General features: G+C 40.6%; 1 protein-coding gene across 3 annotated transcripts in view; it reads right to left on the minus strand.

Moving 5' to 3' along the window:
* The window catches only part of VWA8 (von Willebrand factor A domain containing 8), a 359,640-nt gene that overhangs the window by 32,080 nt on the left and 305,197 nt on the right, over positions 1-22,363 (minus strand). For 2 of the 3 annotated variants that reach the window (XM_087436018.1, XM_087436017.1), the window contains 3 exons: positions 16,227-16,335; positions 12,692-12,848; positions 6,373-6,481 (listed from right to left, as the gene is read on the minus strand). In XM_087436018.1, coding sequence (XP_087292144.1) covers positions 6,373-6,481; positions 12,692-12,848; positions 16,227-16,335 — 375 coding nt within the window. Of the gene's footprint in view, positions 1-6,372; positions 6,482-12,691; positions 12,849-16,226; positions 16,336-18,894; positions 20,683-22,363 lie in introns of those variants that run through there. The other variant, XM_087436019.1, reaches the window with a different exon arrangement.

The following is a 22,363-nucleotide window of genomic DNA, read 5'->3' on the forward strand; positions in this document are numbered from 1 at the left end:
TGGAGGTCAAGCGATCTGCTTCTCACCAGCTCTAGGGCTCGTTCTTCTACTCCCTGCCTCTCTGATTAAGGGACGTAAATGTGATTCTGCTGGGTCTCATGCACCTACCCGCTAGTAGTGCTATTTCTTAGGAAGGTTTTTGAGTTGTCTTTGGTACTATCATTCATAGGGGTCTCATCACACTATATTCAGCAAAAATTCTTCAAAGCTTCTTGCATGTCACTAGCACCTTTCCCTAATTTCTACTGTCATGTGGCTTTTTCACTGTTTACAGCTTTCTACTGTTTTAATCATTTTAATGGTCATCTGGTGAAGACTGAGCTAGATGCCTGTGCTCATGCAGCCTGGAAGCCAGGACTACATTTGTAGGCTGCACTCTGTTGAAGTTGTCCTCTCGTGGTCACTGATGCCGTGTGCTGAGTGACGAGCCATTCATGAGCTAAGAAAGAGTAACTGGCATTTTACTGCTCTCCCTCGAAATGCAGACATTCTTGACTTGGCTGTTTTCATCTTTCCTTTCTCTTTGCTCTATACTCTCACCTTAGTCAACACACCTTCTTTCTTGGCTTGGGCTGTTCCTCTCTACAGATGACCATAAAAATACAGATATAGATATCTATACAGACATGCAACCCTATCTGGTCCTAACCTGGCTCCTGAACTCCAGATTCACATCTTAAAATCTTCAAATATCATGCTTGACACTTTTACATAGGTGTCCCAGTAGTGAGAAAACATAATAACATCCAAACCAAACCTCTGCTTTCTCCACAAGTCTCTCCTCTTCCTGTGTTCCCTATTTCTGTCCTCTAGGGCTTGAAAAGCTCACCACGCACCTCCTCCCACATTCAATCAGTCACTGTCTTCTTGTCCTACCTCCAAACTGTTCCATCCTTTCCATTTTCATTTCAATTACCCTCGTTTGGGTCCTATCACTTCTCACCTGAATAAGTGAAGAAATTTTACGATTTGACTCCCTGCCTTCTCTCTCTCTCTCTTCTCTGATACTTTTTCCCTCCACAGCTATGAAACTATGTAAAGAAGCTATAACCATACCACTCTCTTTCTCAATCGCGTTCACACTCCTCACTGATTACAGAATACAGTCAGCGTGGTGCTCAAGGCCCTTGTGGATTCACCTTCTCTCTAGTTTTCACTCCTACCACCCATTGCCTCCAAGCCCACCCCCAAACTCTCAACTCTAGTCACTCTGGACTGTTTGCCATTCTCCAAACATCCTTGTAGTCAAGACTTCATCCTCTGCCCATAGGTTTCTTCTGTCTAGACCAGAGCTATGCAAACTGTCTTCACTGTATGAACACTTGTTACTGGTCCATGATGAAATAAGTAACAGAAATTGACAGTAAGCATTTAGAAATTTGTATGGCAACTTGACAAGTAATTTTATGTTTGTTGAATGTAAGATTAAATAATATGGGCTTGTATTTTGTATGTCATTTTTTAAAGTAATTCATTTCTATTTTATTTTATAGAAGTATTGGTCCATGATCAATTAGAAAAAAACCTGGCCCCTCTCCACAGAAGGTTTGAGAAGCTCTGGTCAAGACCATCCTCCCACTCCCATCCTTAGAAGTTACCAATTGAAACCATGCTCATCCTTTATGGTCCAGCTCAAATGACACTTCCTCTGTTAGTTTTTCCCTAACTGTCCAGCCTAGAAATTGCTCACACATTTGTCTACATAACCACAGCACTTCGTTTAAAACATTTGGCATTTACCATGTTGTGTCTTCTATTACAACTATACACGTTCTTCTTCCCTGGTTAGTCGTTGAAGCAGAACCCTTAGGCAAAATAGATATACAGTAAAAGTCTACTTGATGAAACACAGTTATGACAGACTAAATAAAAGGAATGGGGAAATACTCTCCATTCTTTACATATGAGCAAAGTGGGTGTGCAGAATAAAGTCTAAGTTCCTTGCCTGGCAACTACCCCGCCTCTCAGCTTCAAGTCCTCGTTTGCATTCACACTGAGTGGTATCCTGCTTGTGGGCGCCCCTGAGCTCACACCTCAGACCACACAGTGTCCTGCCTTTGTCTATGCTGTGCCCTCTGCTGGGGCACTGTTTTCATCCTCCTTTGGTTAATACTCGTGTGTCCTTCAAGACTCAGCTTATGTATCCTTTCCTTCAAAATCTATCCTAGAATCCCTTTCCTCTGAGCTTCCACTGCATTCCTTGCATCCCTCTACCTAGATGCTTACCATATTAAACTGAAATGATCTGGTCTGGTGCCCATTTTCTCCACCCCTTGAGACTATAGTACAGGGACACTATCTTATTAATCTTTGTTCCTTCAGTGCATGTAGCATGTCAGTGTTCAGAAACACTATTTATATGAACACCAGCTCATTTTGAAGCATTCAAGGAAAAAAAAGGAACATAATGGTTGGTTCATGGAGATATCATGTTAGCCATAGCAATCAGAGAAAGGTTAATTTAGTTTAGCCTGAGAATAAAATTACTGATTGTAGACCAGAAAAACACTGGAGAGAAGATATGATTAAAATCAGTGGCTTTTTTGCAGAAATGGATATTTTCTTTTGTTAGAGAACGCTGGAATCAGAGATTCAGAGTCTGAACCAAGTATAATTGAAATTATTATAGACTTTTCTAGTGAGAAAATTCTTGCTACTGATTCATAAAAGGTCCATTAAGCAGGACTCTATGATATTCCATAAAGAATGGAGTCAAGAAGCAAAGGAAAGTCGCTGGGGACAGCTCTCTTAACCAAGGACAATGAGCTGTGCTGCAACAGAGGCACATGTTGAAGCAGATTTTAACATGGGTGGCGACATTTCCTGTTCCTCAGATCTTGGCCCAGCCACCCGGAATCAATGCGTGGGCCTGAAGCTGTGCTTTGGAAAGTCATCTCAAGTGGTGATCTGCTAGATCCTGGCCAGAGTTTGTGCTTTTCACCAAGGAAACACCCATGGTTACTGGGACTACACAGCAGCCTCAAAACGGCTGTAAGTTATTAGTCAATCAGAGCCCCACAGAACTGGCAGAAGATGCCAAAAAGGGACCAAATCAAAACCTTCTCGTTTTGGTTACAATGTAAAGATTCATATTCTACATGAGTCCCTGTCCATCCTGGCCAGTAGCTGTGTTAACTAGCACTGTCTCTCTAAATTGAGGACTACATGGCCCGCCTGAGAATAACACTTCTGTGGATTAAAAATGAAAATTCAATAAGGGAAACACTTGAAAAGGCTGTTTGGCATTTGGATAATAATGCAAAATGTTTTATGAGTATATGAAAGAATTTTACTTTTTATATAATTGTAAAGTCAGAAGAAGACAACAGAGACCTGACAGATAACAGGGACCTGAGCTTTGGGCTCAGACACTTGCTTCACTTGCCACATGATCCAGGACAAGTTACGTCATCTTTCTAATCTTCAGTTCTCTCATTATAAAGGGGGAACAAAATATCTATAGTTCATAAGATTGTGAGAATTGAGATAACTTAATGTGTTTCAGTTTACTTATCTATCAAACGCAGAAAATAATACTTACCGGTTATTGTAAAGATTAAATAGCACAATGAATGTGAAGTACTTGACTGGGTGCCTAGCCTGCAGTCCAGGCCGATGGATATTAGCAAGTACAACGAAGGTAAGGAGGAAGCTAATTCTTCTGTAGAGAATGCTCTATGCTAGGCACCGTTTTAAATGGTTTTCATGCATCATCTGAGTTAATCTTCCTAACTGCCCTAATATCTGTCATTCCCATTTTACAGAGCCCAGGCTGTCTGGGTCCAGAGCTGGCACTATTAGCCATTAAGTGATGATGATGATGATAGAGAAGATCTTGATGATGATGTTGATAATATAAGGTACCTAGCAGAATGCCTGGCACATGGTAATTGCTCAATAAATGCCTGCTATCATTAAATGCTGGTATTATTTGTAAAGATTTCCAGAGATGGAAGTCCTACATCCATTTTAGGTATTCATTCAAGGATTAAATCACTTTTATTCCCTTGCTTATATCTTAAAACTCTTTCTTACTATTTTCTTTTTTTCAGATTTCCAGAAAAGAAGAGAATAAAAACTTCCCTGGAATAATTAGTTACTCTGAGGATATTTAGAAAGTTATTAACCCCAACCTCTTTACAGATTTTTTCTATAGGTGCCAATTTCTTGTTTTCCATGTATTTAATCTTATTTGTTGCTTTGCCTTGAGCCCTTCACAGTTTAATTTCTCTCTTTGAAAGTGGAAAGCAAAACTGGACACTGTTTTCTGATACTGGTCTCACCACTGTGGTGTTTAGAAGGAGTCATTCTTTAATGCTAATCCTAATTCTAACCCATCCTTAATTTGTGTTCTACTGCAAGAAGTCACAGTAGTGGGTCTGACTTTTGTTCCTTTGGCTGATCTTGTAAATATAATCATTTATCTTAAAGGGTTGATGTGATGATTAAATATGATGATATTTGTAAAAGTAACTCTAGTATAGTGCCCAGTGAATACCAATCAAGACATTAACTAACACCAGATGAGGATTTTGATTCCTTCAATTAAAAATGTATTCTTGTATCCCTTGCTAGTACTGTGAATCCTCTAATGGCCTGTTTGTCCACAGGGTAAAACCCAATGTTGTTTGCATGTTCTCATGGAATCCAGGGCTGGTCATGATCTGGCCCCTATGACTTTGCCAGCCTTCTCCCTGGCCATTGTCTCCCAGCACGTACATGCTCTTCTCAGTCACAGTGCACAGCTTGCACTTGCACATGCTGTGTCCTATGTCTGGAATGCCCTGCTTTCTCAAGCACCTGGGAAATTCCTCAGCATGTTGCAAGATGATTCAAGCATTACATTCTCCGTGAAGCCTTTCCTCCTTCATCCCATAGCATCATGGGCATACTTCTCTACAGAACTTAGGAAACTGTTTGCTTGTCTTATTTGTGTTCCTTCTTTCAGGACAAGGGTTACATTTTATTTTTCTATCTCTAATGCCTAGTGTGCATCAAGAACTTAAGAAATGAATGAATGACTTAACTATACTCATTCTTCAGTCTTAGGACAAGCACCATTTCCCATTACCCTCATCCCTGTGAACCACTCATGTTCGTTCTTATTCACCGGTTGTCTTGACCTGGAGCTCAGAGCCCACCCAGCAGTTGCCCTCAATGCCCACAGCAATGAGCACTTGTTAAGCGAGTGACTAAAGACGAAAATTCAACCATTCAATTGTTCTCATAGTTTTTGTTGTTCACATAGTTTATGTAAGATCTTACGCTTTTTTATCCTAAATAACTGTATATGGATTTTTTAAAAAGCAAATGACTTATTTCTTACATTCCTCAGATTTTGAAATTAGGCATTTACTTAATCATTATAAAGATTTTTCCTCTTCCTTTCCTCTTGGAAATGATAGAACTTTTCCTAATCTCCTGATGGAGTTTAGATCTTTTAAAAAATGAGGCTTTTCCAGAGTTTGGGTTAAATAGTGGATTACAACTGCATCACAGAACTTCTTACCCCCAAAATCTAGCAAATAATTATAAAACTTCCCCTCAAAAGAACAATTATAAACAAGAACCAAAGACAGAAAGGGTATAACTGAAGGTAATTGACTTCAAACACTTCATGGAAAGGAAAGAGAAGATTCCAGAGCAGAGTGGAGAATCATGTCATGGGTTGGCTCCTAACCCTGCCCCTTCTCCCCTGAAATGAGACTTCTCTTTATTCAGGCAAAATAATCTTACCTCATTTGTGATTTTAGAGACTACTTAGCCCTTCCTTAATTATCTGTGCAAATTGGCCAGAACACAATTTCAAATGTAAAATCTGTAAATCACAAGTCTTTGCTTAGGAAATATTGAAGCATCTTAATCAATATTTTTAGGGGCAATAGCAATATTAACTGGTTCTGAGGCAACTACGCTCTAAAACTGCAAAAAGGCAGGTAATGTGGGGAAGGGCAGGCAGGAGGAGACGCCAGGGGAATAGTGAATGCAGCCTGGATGATCCAAAATGCTCCTCTGCCTCTCCAGTCAATGATAGCAAAATGATTTGTAGGAAGAGAATTCTATTTGTGAATTTCTAGTAGAGGCAGGATGCTCATAGATCATATATGTGGGAGATCACAAAGTCTGGTGTCTTCGAGGGTTGCTGGTGAAATTACTGCTTCCTGGACAGGAGGAAAGGTGAGGTCAAATATTTTTCCTTGGAGAACTCAACTAAGAAAGGCATGGCGTGACCCACAGTTTTATGCAAACATTTTGGCAATGATTAATTTTTCTAACTGGCTGAATAGGGTTTGGATAACTTTCTCCAACAGTTTTGAGATGGGTCCAGCTTTGAGCCCAGATTATTTTCTTGGTCCATAAATGGAGGATTACCTGTAAATTATCCAGGATGACTCGGAGGGAGTGCACCTGCCTTCGAACAGCACCTGAAAACCTTTCATAGGTTGCGGCATCATATTCACTCATCTGGATCTCCTTTAGCCTGAAATCAGAGGGGGCGAAAAAGGCAACAGCTGAAATCATGAACACATGGGTCTTTTACTTCGATTCATCTACTGCTAGAATGGTAGCAAACTCCCCGGTAACTCAGGTTGCCTTTGAGGAGCAAAGGCAAGTTGTGATGTCTCCAGCTAGGAGTTTCAAAGGAGGGGAATGTCCAGTGGTGTGCTGGTACATGGTTAACAAGTTGCCCTCCAGGACAAAAACAAAGCCCTGATTTGTAGTATTTGATGATTTCTTTTTCTCTTAAATACCCACAACATGATGGATTTCAAGTTACCAACAGTGAGGTCACTGAGCACTGAGTTAGAAAGAAATGTGCACAATTGGCTCTCACGAGCCAGTGAGTCAGCTCTGTAGCACACCATTTCTATATTCCAAAGATGGGTCGTGATGTTGGCAGCTGGTCAGTTCATGCGGCAGGTTCCTAGAAGAGCTCCCATGGGTTGCTTTTTAAGACCAAGGATATATATTTGGTTGACCAAGATAACAGTCAGGCCCGAAGAATGTAATTTAATGTGTTGCTATGTAAAATATGAGGGTTTTCTGAAATTGCTGACTATGTACTTTTAGTAGGATAATTGTGTTTTAATATAATTGAGGCTTTGAAATTCTATCCTCCCAGTACAGTGTTACTTTTTCTTGTTTTTCATGAGTTGCTTCCGCTGCAACCCCGCCAGTGCACTTGCAGTTCCCTGAACACATCACGTGCTTGTGACTCAGAGCTCCTTCGTGGGCTTCTCTCCCATGCAGAGCTCCCTTTCCCTTCCTCTTTGCCTTTAACTCCCACTTACTCTTCAAGGCTCAAATTAGTGATCACCTCCTCTAGGAAGCCTGCACCGATCCCCAGGTCTGTCTTCTGTGCTCCCATATCACTTCATGCTTATCTCTATCAGAGCATTTACTACCCATGCTATAGTTATCTGCCTCCTGTCTCCCCAACTAGGCTCCTGTAGGTAAGGGCTGAGTCTTTCTCATCTTTATGTATAGTGCTTAACATGGTACCTAGCATATAATCGGTGCTCCAAATAAATTGAAATGAATGACTGAAATAAAAACAAGCTCAGGATTATTTAAAATGCAGCATCTTTAATCACAAGTATAAGGTTCATTCACTGAGTGAAACTCTCTTGGGTTTTACAGTGTTGTATCCATAATAAACAAATTTGATCACACATTTCTATAAATTTCTATAAATGTAAACGGTGCTGATCTTAGGACAGGAAATAATGAATGCATGTCTCCAAAGCCTAACAACAACACAATAGTCTAAACTGCAATGTGTATATGGATGTGCACATATGTATGTGTGCAGTGTTGGAGGTACGGATCCTAGGTGTGCAGGCGAAATTCTTATCTAAAGCATATATCTATCACCTTGGGCTGGAACAGAAACCCCAATACTGAATGAGAATGAATGGTCTCTATTCCTCCCTGTCAGGCTAAGCGCACTCTATCACAGGGCAGAGTGCTGGAAGCGCATTAGAATCACACAATGTCAGGCCTAGAATCCATGTGGCAGATCTGCAATTCTGCCCTAGCACTGGGCTGGGTTAGCCAAAACCAACTCAGGTTTCAAGATCCAGCTCGAAGGCCACATCCTATGATCTTGCTTGATCCTTCCAGTGAAACTGATCACTCCTTTTACCTATCTTTTACAGATATCTACTACGGAAACTCTGCACTTTATTGCTTTTAGTAGATATGTCTACTTCCCTCTGTCATAGTATTTTTCAAACTTTATTTTCCACAGTAGGAAATATGCTTCACATTGAGATCTAGTACACACAAATGCATGTGTGTGTGTGTATGTGTATAACTGAACCAAAAATTTAATGAAACATGCATTTACTACATGTGTTGCACACTGTTATTTTCTCTTCTATTCCTCTGGCAGAAGAAATAGTCTTATTTTTTCTTTGAATCCCCAGTACCTAGCATAATGCCTGGCACACAGTGGCACTCAATAAATGCTGTTGGATAGCACTTTGAAAACACTGAGTATCAAAAGGTAAATACCTGAAAGGTAAATAATACCTGAATGGTTATTTCCCAAGGTGACATGCCAAGATGCCCTTCTAAATCTAATTTACTCTCTGTTCTGAAGAACAATGAGAAATATGTGTACCGGGCTTGACCTCCTCACAATACCTCTTATGTTTAGTTCTGGCAATCTCTTAAACCTCTCTATAAATTTTCATTTGATTAAGTTATGTCTCAAGTATGTGCTGAACACCGCAGGATATGCTACCTACCCCTTCATACCTGGGAAGCCAATATGCTCTTTCCCAAAAGACGGAGATTAGTACTTTTCCAAAGAAGGGAGATTAGAAAAAAAAACATAGACATAGCTTGTCCTTAGCAGGGGAAAAATACACACACACACACACACACACACACACACACACACACAGACACACACACACGTCAAGGAAGGAGCCAGGCAGTTGGCAAGTCACCTCGGGCACACTGGTCTTTGTAGAGAAATCAGAATTATCTCCAGTTATAGGGCTACCTCTGGCACGATCATGTTGCACCCAAAAATACACCACATGCTGTTTTAATTATGAAGAAATCTGGAAATCATATTCCAGGTTGTGTCACCTTTCAGAAAGATCACCTACAAGGTGTTCAAAGCTGATAAATTCTGAAAGATGAAGACTGAAGCAGGGGACGGGGAAAGAAAATAGGAAATTTTAGCCTCTGGATCAGATAAGCTTCCCAGTGTTAATACTTTCAAGCTCACAAAACTCGCTAAAAATACGTCTTTCTGCTTCTTTAACCCTGCTCAAAACTGCAGGGCACAGCTGCTTCACATCCTAGTAATCTATGTGGACTAACTGCATTTTGTTGGCACAGTATACTTTCAAAGGGTATATTTATTGTTACGTAAGAGTCTGGGAATTTTAGTTCTCATTTTACTTTTTCTTATAGGTTAGATTTAAATACTATAATTTTGGATCAATTATGAGGAAAACAAACATAAGCTGAGACCTACTGTGTAAAGCTGATAAGTTTTGCAAATGGTAGTGGGTAACAATTCCCACAGCTGGTGCCCACCTTAAACACTCTTCTAAGCGTGTAAAAGTACCTCACTGTCTGTTTCATTCACGTTCTGTTGGTTTAATGTTTCTGGCCTGCTTTCTGCTTATCTTATGCTTGTCTACCTGTTAGTCTTCCTGAGTTAATCAAGTCTTGATATATAGGAATAAGGACCTCTAGGCTGATGGATAGGTCTGGCTGTCAGTCTGGTTTTAGTCAGTCTCTGAATTAAGTATTAGAGGGTGATACCATTACTTGCACGCACATGTGTATTATTCATTCCACAAAAATGCATGAGTGTGTGCCACGCACTGGCTTCTAGGTGTAGGTACTGGGAGTACTATAGAGCAAAACACTCTGCCCTCAAGGAACTGAAAGTCAGTGGGGAGGCAATCAACTATTTGCACAAATAATAACGTAATGGGAAAGAGTGATAAGAACTATGGAGAAAAGGCACACGGTGCTATAAGAGCATAAATGGAGGGACCTGACCTCATTCTACATATGCCTAGAGTTGCAAAATAGTTTTAAGTGGACTATTTGATGATAGAGAGGAATTATTACTGTTTTTAGACATGATAATAGTATTGTATGTTTTTATTTTTTTTAAAGAGTCCTTATCTTTCAGAGATACATTCTGAAATATGTATGATGAAAAGATAGGACATCTTGGATTAGCTTCAGAACAATCCAGGGATGGGGACTGAGAGTGGAGCTAGATTTTTCTCCTTGAAGATGGGGGTCAGGTCCATAGGGTTCATTATATGTTTCTCTCTACTTTGTTTATGTTTGAAAAGTTCCGTAATAAAAAGTTAAAGAAAAATCTTTAGCAGTACTAAATTGAATACTCATCAAATGGGAGTACTGACTACATGAAAGTGGGAAGCACATTTCTCTCTCTCTGCTTTCTTATACCCTGTCTTTCTCAGGGTCTCCACGTGTTTTTAGTTCTTCCTCTCCCTTTTCATACCCTTGTCCACCTCCTCTGTCTTTCATCCACCTTATGGTATTCTCTTTTACTTAGACTTAGATTCTTCTCTGCAGTAATTAGCAGAGGTGCATGGTTTTCTCACTTATTCCCTTCCCGATTTCTTCTTTTTCCTCTCTGACATCCACTAAATTTAGTTGCCTTATTATCAAGATGCTCTTGACTTCTTTCCTCTCTGGGGCAACGAACAGAACCAGGTTCCTTATCTGTATTATGGAAGTCAGAGAAGGGGTTGTATACTTGTGTCCAAGCACTACAAAAAGGCCTTTCTGCCTCCCCATGAACTACTTGTGTGTCAGAGCACTCTATCCACTTGTCCACTTTTGCAAAAACTGAGACTGGACATTTACTTGTGAGGTTTCGAGCGTGGCAACAATAGGAACTCATTAGTTGGGGAGGGGTGAATAATGAATATCTAATTGTTTGGTTCTTTTCCTAAGTAGATACTTCATTGTTTGCATGAACTGTAGAGCAATATTTTCACTCCAACAAGACCTTTCATTACAGCATTCCTCCCACATTTTTTTTGAGAAGTTTAAACTGCTCTCATTCCTAACATAGTTATCTATAACCTCTCTGAGAAGAAGGGAGAGGGAAATCACCTATCTCCAGAAGAGCAAATTCAAGCACAGTGAGGATAAATAAATGGTTCAAGGTCTCCAGGGAAGCCAGCAGAAGGGCTGAGAGTAACACTTTTGCTTTATTTACCTGCAGAGTACATGAGGGTCCTAAGGCTTGCAGGCTTTCCTGAGGGTGTGGCAGGAGGGACATGCATTTTTATCCCCATTGTTCTGTACTGTTTACTTGCAGGATGTGTAAGCACAGCATGTAATGTAATAGCAGATGTTCTACGTGGGAGGAATTTCATAACACATACACTTGAGTATGCTTTTTCTAACTGCACCCAGATCCTTTCATTGAGCACAACTATGTAAATCTGCCTCCCTAACCACTACCAATTCTCTCAGTCCTGAAGGAGACACTGCCGGTCCTTTGGTATTTTTCACTTTTAGCTGAAGAACATATGTGGATGTCTAGTGAAAGCATCATGTGAATTCTTCTCATTTTTTAGATGGTTCCAATCAAAGTAGCCCAGAATTATTCCTGATCACGTGAAAGCCACAGGCTTGTTGGCCTGGATTGCAAAGCCTCCACCCACTGAGAGGGCCTCCTTATTCAACCTCACTCCCCACCATATCCAGCTGGTATCCTTTATCCTGGAAAGGTAGGCAGGCTCTCCCTGCCACAAACACTATGCTCATCCTACTCTGGTGCCTCTCCTCTTTAGTTTTCCCTTCCTGGAATGTCCAAATCCTGGCTGATCTCAGGCCCCAACTCACATCAGACCACTCACCTTGCCCTTCTCTGCACTGCCAGAGGGCACAGACTCCACACCCTGTGACTACAGCGCTTAACAGAAGAGAAAGAGGGAGAGAGAGAGAGAGGGAGGGAGGGAGGGAGGGAGGGAGGGAGGGAGAGGGAGAGAGGGAGAGAGAGAGAGAGAGAGAGAGTGTGTGTGTGTGTGTGTGTGTGTGTGTGTGTGTGTGTACTAGTTCTGCCTCCACTTAAATCTACAAGATTCCAGGGCTGGCCCGGTGGCTTAGCAGTTAAGTGCACACGCTCCGCTGCTGGTGGCCCAGGTTCGGATCCTGGGCTCGCACCGAGACACTGCTTCTCCGGCCATGCTGAGGCTGCGTCCCACATACAACAACTAGAAGGATGTGCAGCTATGACATACAACTATCTACTGGGGCTTTGGGGGATATAAATAAATAAAATTATAAAAAAAAAAAAATCTACAGGATTCCTGAGGGCAGGAAGGGACCATCACATAGAGGTATCTGAATTCCCTATGTGGCCTAGGAACAGATATTGATGGAGTGATATGCACTTTAACTTCTCTTTAGAGAAATATTTGTTGCTCAGTTCCTTCTTCTATACAGTTATATGTAATCAATATACTTAAAAGAGCCTGAGTAGAAAGAATGGGGGATTATGTTCACCTGGCTGTCTGCATTAGGGAGGGGGGTGGCTATGGATTTAGTCTGTGGTCCAAGTTGCTCCATGAAGTGGAGAATCACACAAATCTGGGTCTACACAGGGTCCACTACGATATTTCACCACAGCGGGAATATTGCTCTAGAGGCGACAGCGACCACTCACCTCTGTTGAAACGCTTTCTGGCCCATCTCTCTCGCAGCTCTCTTCACCTCCTCAGGAACTGCATCTTTCTCAGCCTCAGAGACCTGGTACACCGTATGGCCTGCATCCAGCCGGTAAGGACCTCCTTTGCCACCCAGACCTGCAGTGTCTCTTCCCCCTGGGAGGAAACCATGAAAATCCAGGTGGTAAGTCTGATCCAGACCACAAAACACAAGTCAGATCATGAGTTTAAGGCAGTCCTGTGAAACATATTAATCATACTCAACTAATCATTAAATATTCAAATGACCTTCTTCTGCAAACAAAGGGTATCCCCCTGTTGAGGATGCTTTTCCTTTTCTCTGTCTAGCCAAATCCTACTCATATTTCAAGGCTCAGTCCAAATTTCATAATACCTCATCTGATGACTCTACCTCACAGGGATCAATACTCCTGTGCACTGTTACCCTTTAAAATGTATTTTTCTTTTCTCTCCGACTATATGATGGATGGGATCATATTTTTTACATATCTTTGTATCTCTGCACCTAGACGAGTAGCTTGAACATCATAAATACTCAGTACGTATTTGTTAATTAAGTGAGCAACACTCCTCTTCCCTCACATGTAACCTTCTTTTTCCTTAAAATAAGAGAGAGACAGCTAGGTATAGATACCATTTCCTCTGTTTTGCAAATGATAAAATAATGCACAGAGAGGTTAAGTGACCTACTCATAACCTCATCAGTGGCTTAGCCAACATTACAAGTCAATTATTAAACCAACTTTGACTTTTAGCTTAGAGTAATACACAACAGATAAACATTGCCAGCTTCAGAACAGTTTTTCAATAAAAACCCAACTTTACTGCTTGTAAGTGACATTATGTAACATTGTATAAATTGTTTATGTTGTAAATATAAATTAAATGCCTAGAAGACCAGGTAGGTAATATTATAAGAAGTAGTGAGGACTTTGGCTAACTAAAGAGGATTTGCCTTGTCTAAATATGTTCAAATTCAAATTATGTTAAAACACTACAGTGAGCCAAAAGATAACATATATTAGCTAGATTTGGCCTCTGGGCTACCAGTTTATTACCCCTGCTGTATAAGGATTAAAATACTAGTAATCAGTTTCTTTTGTTCATTCATACATAACTTGGGAACTCAGAAAAGAATCCAATAACAGAGGGGCAGAATAACACCATATTGTATAGTATAGTACAGTAGAGTAAGTAGAGTTAGTGTAGTACAGTACAGTGTACTGTAGTATAAGTAGTATAGCACAGTATAGTATGGTATAGTATACTAGCATTATATAGCATAGTATTGTATAGTTAAGTCAGACTGCCTGAGTTTGAATCCTGGCTCCAATGCACTAGTCATGTGTCCTTGACAGAAGTTCCTTAACTTTTCTGTGTCTCAGTATCCTCATCTATAAAATGGAGATACTAATATTATTTGCTTTATGGGATTGTCATGGGGCTAAAATGCTTAGAACAGCATCTGGCACAAAGTAAGAGCTATATGAGTGATTGTTCTTACTATTATTATTAAGATAACTTCCAGTCACATAGAATGAGGTCATTTCTAAGTTTCACAAAGTGGAAATTTTCAAAGCTTTTATGCTTTGGTTAAATTATGTCACATTTTTCTTTTCTCCCTTGGAGCCTTAATTGTTGTAATAAGTTAAAAGCAAGAATTCAGCATGTACTGCTTCCCTTATCAAAGTCCAGGTAGGTCATTTCCTTTTGGGAAATACCATGAAAACAGCCTATTAACTATAGTATTTTTACTCTTCGATTTGAGCACATCTTATTTCATTTTTTATTTAGAAATTGGTAGTGGAAAATTCCTTCTCGGATGTGTGTGATTGCTGGCTCTCGCTTGTGGACAGCCTATAGGCAGAGGGGACCAGTAATTGAACAATGACAATAGGCTAGAGGTGGAAAAGCTGTTTCTGTGACCTGACTCCCTTCCTATAGGAGGTTCTCCTTGGGTATGGGTGGATCCTGAATTAGAGCTTAAAACTTCCTAGGCACTGAGATGACATCATTTTCAGTGAAAGGAGGAAAGGACCCACAACTGTTTAGAGGCTGGTGTGAGTGATGCTCAGCCTGAGTCACATGGTCCCTCGGGAAAGTCACAGTGGGGTGGAGAGGGCATGAAGAGAGAGTTCTTCATGACCTCCACTTCCCAGAGCCTTTCATTTGTACTACTTAAATGAAAATGCTTGCCAGATGTTTTAGGCTTCAAGGCATAATCTTGAAGCTAACCTTAGACATCCTAAATCAGTTCAGAAGATAAGGTGGGGAACAGGCAAGGGAGGGGCTCTGGTGATGAAAGGGGAATCAAATGACTTGCTGGGTCAGAACTAAGTTCAATGGAGAGAATTCTGAGGGAAAAGAATGACACAGAGAAAAAGAATTTGAAGCAAAGGAGCCTTGAAAAATTGAAAAATAAAGGCTAGGGGAAGCAAAAGCAGGGTCTTCAGTCTGGACAGGTACGTGAGCTACTAGATTCAAATTGAATAACAAGCAAGAACCTCCATGCCAGAGTAGTCCACTGCTGGGAAACCTACGTCTGGCCAGCTCGTTCCACAGTGCATTCCATATGGATTAAATCTTGCTGGCTTGACACTAATTTCCAGATCAAAGGACATTTCTAAAAATACCCTTTCTTTAGAGCTGATGCTTGATGAATAAACAGAGTAGGTAAGAAGTCCACAGACCTATTTGATAGCACATTGTCCCAGGACAGAAACTCATTTCCTCCAAGGCTGTCAAGGCCAAGAGGCACAGACCATCCTAAGGGAAAGCGAAGTACAGAGCTCATGCCAGCACTCCTCACAGCTGAGATAAGATCAGACAGTGTGCACACAGCCTGGCCCTATTCCTGTGGCTTAGCAGATGTGTCTGCTCCAGCTGCCATGGAGGAAAGAGGAAGACAGCAGTCATGGGAACAATGCTCTAGTCAGGCAGCCAAGAGGAAGGAATGGACCACAGCCATCAGTTCAAACCACAACCAACTCTCTTATCTCAAAATCCTGCATCCTCAACATACTCACGTCTGAGATGTGGAAGACAAGGACCATTTCTGTTCAAAGTCAGTTGGTCAAGGAAGAATTTACTATAAATTTCTGGCATGATCCCAAGGGCAGGGAATTTAAAAGAAGGGATTAACACTTTTACTGAATACATTCTTTATGCCAGGTCTTGTGCTCAGCAACTTTGCAATCATAATCTCATTTAATCCTCACCACAACCTTGTGAGGCAGTTAATATTATCCCTGCTTACTGATGAAGCAACTCTGGGATGGTCAGAATGGCCTTAGGTCATAGGGTGGCAGAGTCTCCAAATACCAGGGACTCTATATGCGAGAGTCTTTCCATGACTTGACGTCATGCTGGGACAGAGGGCAAAAGCAAAATCCAGCTGACTAACGGGGGAGGGAGAGAAGGCAAGCTGGTCCCTGAGCCTTCTTAGGGGTGGTGTCTACATGGGCTTGAGTAGTCTCGGGAAGCCTGACCCAGGGGAATGCCAGTGCTACCAACCTGTTCCGCCAGCCCAAGTATTGCCGCCCACGTGTGGCATGTTGTCTGGGTCCTCCTTCCCACGTTTAGGGGAGCTCACGTCTTGACCACTATCTCTGTTGATTGTTATCTAAAAATGAAGAATTGAGACATTATCACTATCCCGTGACCAACACCAGGAATTCCAGGACAGAAAGAAGAATTCTATTCCCCTAAGTCCTTAAGATACCTCGTAACCCCAAGCCACAGGACATAATAGATGCTGTGAGTGTCTGGCAAAAATTTCATCACATTTTTGGAAGGAGACATTTAATTTTTTAAAAAATCTTTATAAAAAGGAAAAAGAGCTGGACTGGGTCACAGCTTCAGAATTCTCGTGGTGCATAACATGCCTCGGGCACTTACACAGGGAACAAGACCTAACAAAAGCAGGGAAAATGGTCCTCACCAGAGACTGGCACTCTCCCAATGGTTTAAAAGGATCACTTCCTGGCTGAGTCATAGCAGATATATATATATACCTATTTAGTTTTCAAAGAAATCTCATTCCTCTGAGAAATGTCATTTTATATAAAATATATGGAAAAGAAAAACAGAAAATGTATCTATGTGTGCCTCAGTGATATATTATATGTTGTTATACACACAGACACTAAAAACTGCTTATTTATTTTCTGGACTCACTCTTATTTTATTACGGTATTTTGTAGCTTTCCTAATTCATCTTTATTTTAAAACTGGATTGACTATTCCTGCAGTTCAAACAGAGTAAGTGGCACTTTAGTCTTTGTCTGTGAGAGCCAGTGGCTCATTGGTCCCTAATTTCATTCAGCACAGATTCACCAAAAGGACTGACAACCACATAGGAATTCCAATCCTAGTCATCAGTTCAGTAGATATTACTCCACAATAAAAAGAACTCAAAGAAGTCATATTTCATGTACCCTCTGAGCCTGCTCTCAAATGTAATGATTCTCAGGGTAGACTAGATCTAATATTCATTTATTTTTTAAATAAGACTTACGGAAAATGTACTGGCCGGATATCATGCAAAGTACCACGGGGCCTACAAAAGCCATGGAGGATTGGTCACTGCCCTCCAATTGCTTACAGTGGAGCAGGGCAGCTTGCCAATGGACCTGAAGCCTGATGCCAGATCAGTCTTTAGAGCTGACCCATTCCTTGTTAGTATCTACACTTTTCATCCTGGATGTTAGGATTAATGAACGTAGGTAGGTAATTTAAGGTCTTTGCAAATAAAATGGCTATTAAGAATGAATTCAATATAACTTCCATTGTCTTATGTCCAGACTAGTTCATTTCAAACGTTGACAATTGTAAATAGATTTTAATTAACTGGACCTTGCTGCCAATAGCTTTGGCAGCGTTAACAGAGTTTTTACCATCACTTCAGCATACTTTAAGAACATTTAGCAGCCAGGATGTGATAATTGATATGAATTTTACACACACAATCATGCTCTAACAATGAGTGAAAATAAATTTTTTCTCCTTTTTTAATTAAACTATGCAGAATAGCTAGCAACATTTAGAGAACAAAGAAACATTTAAAATACTTTCCTCAAAACTTGCCATCACTGTCCAACTTGTCCAGAAGTAATGTAAGATATGAGCAGTAAATTAAAATACGTATACTGACTACAAGAATTCTAGACCAGCACTAACCAATACAATTTTCTGTGTTGATGGAAATGTTTACACCTGTGGTGTCTAATATGGCTAGCCCGATGTGGCTATCGAGTACTTGAGGACCTGAATTTTAAATTTCAAATTTAACATAAGTAACTAAAGTTTAAATTTAAATAGCCATGCATGACTAGTGGCTATCTCATTGGACAGCACAGCACAAGGACAAGCTTGCCTCAGCCTGGGAGATACTGTTTGGAGATCTTTACAGCATCCTGTAGATGTTCTCCACGAGCAATGAGAAAAACAAGGCACATTTCAAAATTGGGATAGGGTTTTATTCTGTTGCTAATTTAAGAAATCTATATAAAAGTTATGACTACAGGCTGATTTTTTAAACAAACATAATGGAACTTACATATGGAGATACATTTATTATAATAAGAAGATAAGCTTATTTTTTACACACAAAGATACATTTATTACAATAATGCTGTTACTGCTCAAAACACTCCTGGACTGCCTCTGAAGGATCTGCAGAGTCCATGGCAGATTCTTTTTTAATACATTTAATGGTGGCAATTACGTGTTCTTTAAAAATAGATTTGATTTTTAATAAACAACCAAAGGATACTTGGGGTTGATTTCTGGTACAAATTATTTGCTAACTTGCTACGTACACTTTGACAAGTCAATTAACTTCTCTGGGCCTCAGTTTTCTCATTAGAAACTAAGGGGGTTGAACTAAATGATTTCTCCCATTCCACCTAGTGTTGACATGCTCTGACTGATTCAATGACTCCAAATCTGGTAAATAAGGTGATCAAGCTAGGTTTTTATTCAAAACCAGGTACAATTATACATCAATGAGACTAGTTTGCTTATAAGAGTTGTCTTTTTTACGGGCCAACTCTAAAAGATGAAGTTCCAAAAATAGTCTGAGCAATGATAGCATTATTGGAATAACTGTTCTGAACACCATTCCTCACTCTAGGGTATGTATGTGTGTGTGTGTGTGTGTGTGTGTGTGTGTGTGTCTATTTAGGTATGTTGCTTAAAAATAAATAAAAAGACTTCAGAAGAGGTATAAGAAGCAAATTCCTATGTGTCTAGTAACTTTACATTCATCAAAAATTAGTTATCTCCTTTAGACATTTTATACAATCCAATTATTCTGCTGTAAGAGAACAGCCTTTTGAGAACAAGTATAAAAATGATGGCACAAGGCAAAAAGAAAAAAATCCCTCAAATTGTCCCCTTCAGTTACCTCCAAAATCATGCTCTTAAAGTTGCAAAAGACACCAATAATGGGCCATCAGGGAGGCAGAAAATTGCCTATGAAATTTCTGGGCAGAAAGGAACTGGCGTGTTCTTTGCCACCTGTGTGTCTTGCCAGGCCATCTGCTGGGAAATGGCATTGCTCACACTGCCAACAAGAAGGCAGCCCCACACCAACCCCAAATGGGAGTCTAGAGATGTTTCCAAATTGACAAATTCTTGACAAAAACAATCATCAGCCCAAACCTGATTTATTCCAGAAAAATACATACCATAAAATTCCAGGGATATTTACTTAAAAGCAAGGCATTTGGGAAGTTTACCTGATTTTGTGTCTTTTTGTGAATGTCACTATACTCACAGGAATATATTTCTCTAGTGGATGGGAGGAGCACCTCTGCCAAGGGGTTTTCAAAGCCATTTTAGGGTATCTTGTATATGCATTGACAATGATTCGTAAAAGGTACAAGGCAGGAAGTGTAGGACAGTCCAGCCCAGGACAGAAACTGGAACAGATAGTAGGGAAGGCCTATTATTTGAGGAAGTTTGTTTCCTGGAGACAGACGTGTGCTATAGAGCCACTACTCATTCAGAAAGTTGATAAAGTGCTGAATGCTTTTAAGTATGTGTTGAGAAGGACTTGGAATGCATTTCCTTTGAGGACTGGTTTCATCTAGAAAGAGCTCAAGTAAGTCATTCCAATTATTGAAATACACTACTGTATTCACTTAAATGAATCAAAATTTTCCCCAAACCACAAAATACCGTGGACCCTTACAACTTTTGATGTAAATCGATGCACATGCTGAGACCTTTGCCGTGTTTCTCACAGCTGACACAATCTACTTCCTTTTAGGTAAGTGTGCTATAATCCTAAGAATTATTATCCACTTCCATATGAATTAAAATGGAAAAAACATGGATCTTGTAAATTATAACTCATAAAAACGTTCCAGAGTAAAACAACCCAAAGCCAGAGCAGGGCAGGGACATGACTCACTAAAGCCCTGTAATTCTGGGCAAGGCCCATATATTTTAGGCTCTTCCTCAAGCTCATTATTTTTAAAAACCATTAGTAAAATGAAATAAATAGCCAGAATATAATCCTGGAAGAAAAGTTAGCTCTTGGAGGAATGACTGGACAACACAACTGATTCCCGTTTTCCAGCTGGAGACTAGGTGTGGCACGGCAGACATTTCTAGTTGCCTACCCAACATCCACTCCCTCTTTCTTCTTTTTAAAGATTTTATTTATTTATTTATTTTCCCCCCAAAGCCCCAGTAGATAGTTGTATGTCATAGCTGCACATCCCTCTAGTTGCTGTATGTGGGACGCGGCCTCAGCATGGCCGGAGAAGCGGTGCGTTGGTGTGCGCCCGGGATCTGAACCCGGGCTGCCAGCAGCGCAGCGCGCGCACTTAACCGCTAAGCCACGGGGCCGGCCCCTCTTTCTTCTTTTTAAACAGAAGTCAGATGAACCGTGGTTGGCAGGATGTAGCACAGCAATCCCATTCTTCTTTGCTAGTGATTGGTCTAGGGGAAGGCATGTGACCTGAGATGTAAGAGAAAGTGTGTCAGGAGGTTTTTGGGAAAGATTTCCTCCCAGGTGAAAGAACAGCTCTCTTGTTGCCCTGGATACACTGCCCTCCCCTACTCTCCAACACATATGCACTTGCTGCCTTGGGACACAGAGTGAGGATGTGGTGCATAGAGCTGTAGCCTCCATCTGGTGACCATGTGACAACAGGAAGAAGGTGGCAGAGGGAAGGAAGGAGGAGCCTATGTCTCTGATGGCACTGTTGAGCTGCTGAACCAGCCCTGGAGTCACTTACCTCTGACCTTCTACATAAGCAAACAATAAATGTCCTTATAGTTTAAGCTACTGTCAGTTGGATTTTCTGCTATTTGGAGTCAATTGCATGCAAACTAATTGATTCATGCATTGAAGGGTGAATGAGAGGCAGCAGGGCAGAAGCTATCATCCTGACCTTTTGGAGGATGTCTTACTTCTAACATGAAGATGTGCTTTGAATTTTCTGACATCAAAAATTTCCATAATAATATCAGCATAGAAATACCACTTATTACAGTTGCCTATGATTTTCCTGATTGATTAGCAGGCAATTGAATGCATTCATTCATTCATTCATTCTCTTATTCAAACATTTCTGTGTATGTTTATTGTATATCTATTACTCACTGGGATACAGAGATACAGGCAATAGGATCTTTGCTTCTAGGAAGATATTGTATAAAGGGAACGAGGTCACAGCACAGGGTGATACAGGCCATAATAAGGTACTGAACACATCTGCCTGAAACATATTATTGTCTGGGATTGGTCTTACCCACAAATTAGAAATTTCTTTCATAGATACAATGAAAGTCACATTAATATGTCCCTAGGAATGATAGTCTTTCATATAAAGACAGGTAGTTTAAAAAAAAGCTGATCCTCACCCAGTTTTCATAACTAACATGTAGCTTCTACAATGATAATGCATGACAAAAATATCTTTGTCCATAGGTAGCTTCTATGTGTTCCAATTTCAATCTCTGGCAAAGCCATCAAGTACGCAATTTATCCTCAGTTCTTCCCTGACTGGTGGCAAATACTCAATGACCTCCTGCCCTCTTTAATCCCTCCTCACTCTTAAAACACAGAGAAGGATCTGATTTTTCATCACTAATATTAAAAAATTGCACTGTAGCTGATATTCATTCATACTAAATAATTAACCCCAAAGGGCATTCACATTGCAAGTGCCTTTATCACTAATTGAGAAATAAAGTCTTTCCTTTGTTTGAAAGCCTAGGAATCAGTAAGCAGGCAGAGGTGACAGGATGGGGTAGGGAGTGGGCAGGGGGCATACTAGGCCTATTCCCTGGCGCTGAAGACAAATGCCTATTAGGGCGATTGTGACATTACAGGTAAGAAGCAGAATAGGTGGTCTGTGGTCTGTCCCGTAGCAGCTCTTGCTCTGATGCAGCAGGTGGAATCTTCTGGCATAGAAAAGGTTCCTGTCCTCTCTCACAGGCTTCTTCAAGTCAACCAGTAGCCCCTCCCTCCTGACTTTGGGCTGGATCCCTTTTCCCACCTCCCCAAACTCAACCCAACTCTGTATCTTACCCTCCTTCTTTCTGCTTGAACACTCCTAGAGACTTATGCATATTTTGTTTTCTGGCACAAGTGGTGTGCTTAACAAATTTTTAAAAATATTTGAAACTGTAAC

This window comes from Ceratotherium simum, chromosome 10 (assembly GCF_057802395.1).
Source record: "Ceratotherium simum simum isolate JZ-2026a chromosome 10, ASM5780239v1, whole genome shotgun sequence".
NCBI lineage: Eukaryota > Metazoa > Chordata > Mammalia > Perissodactyla > Rhinocerotidae > Ceratotherium > Ceratotherium simum.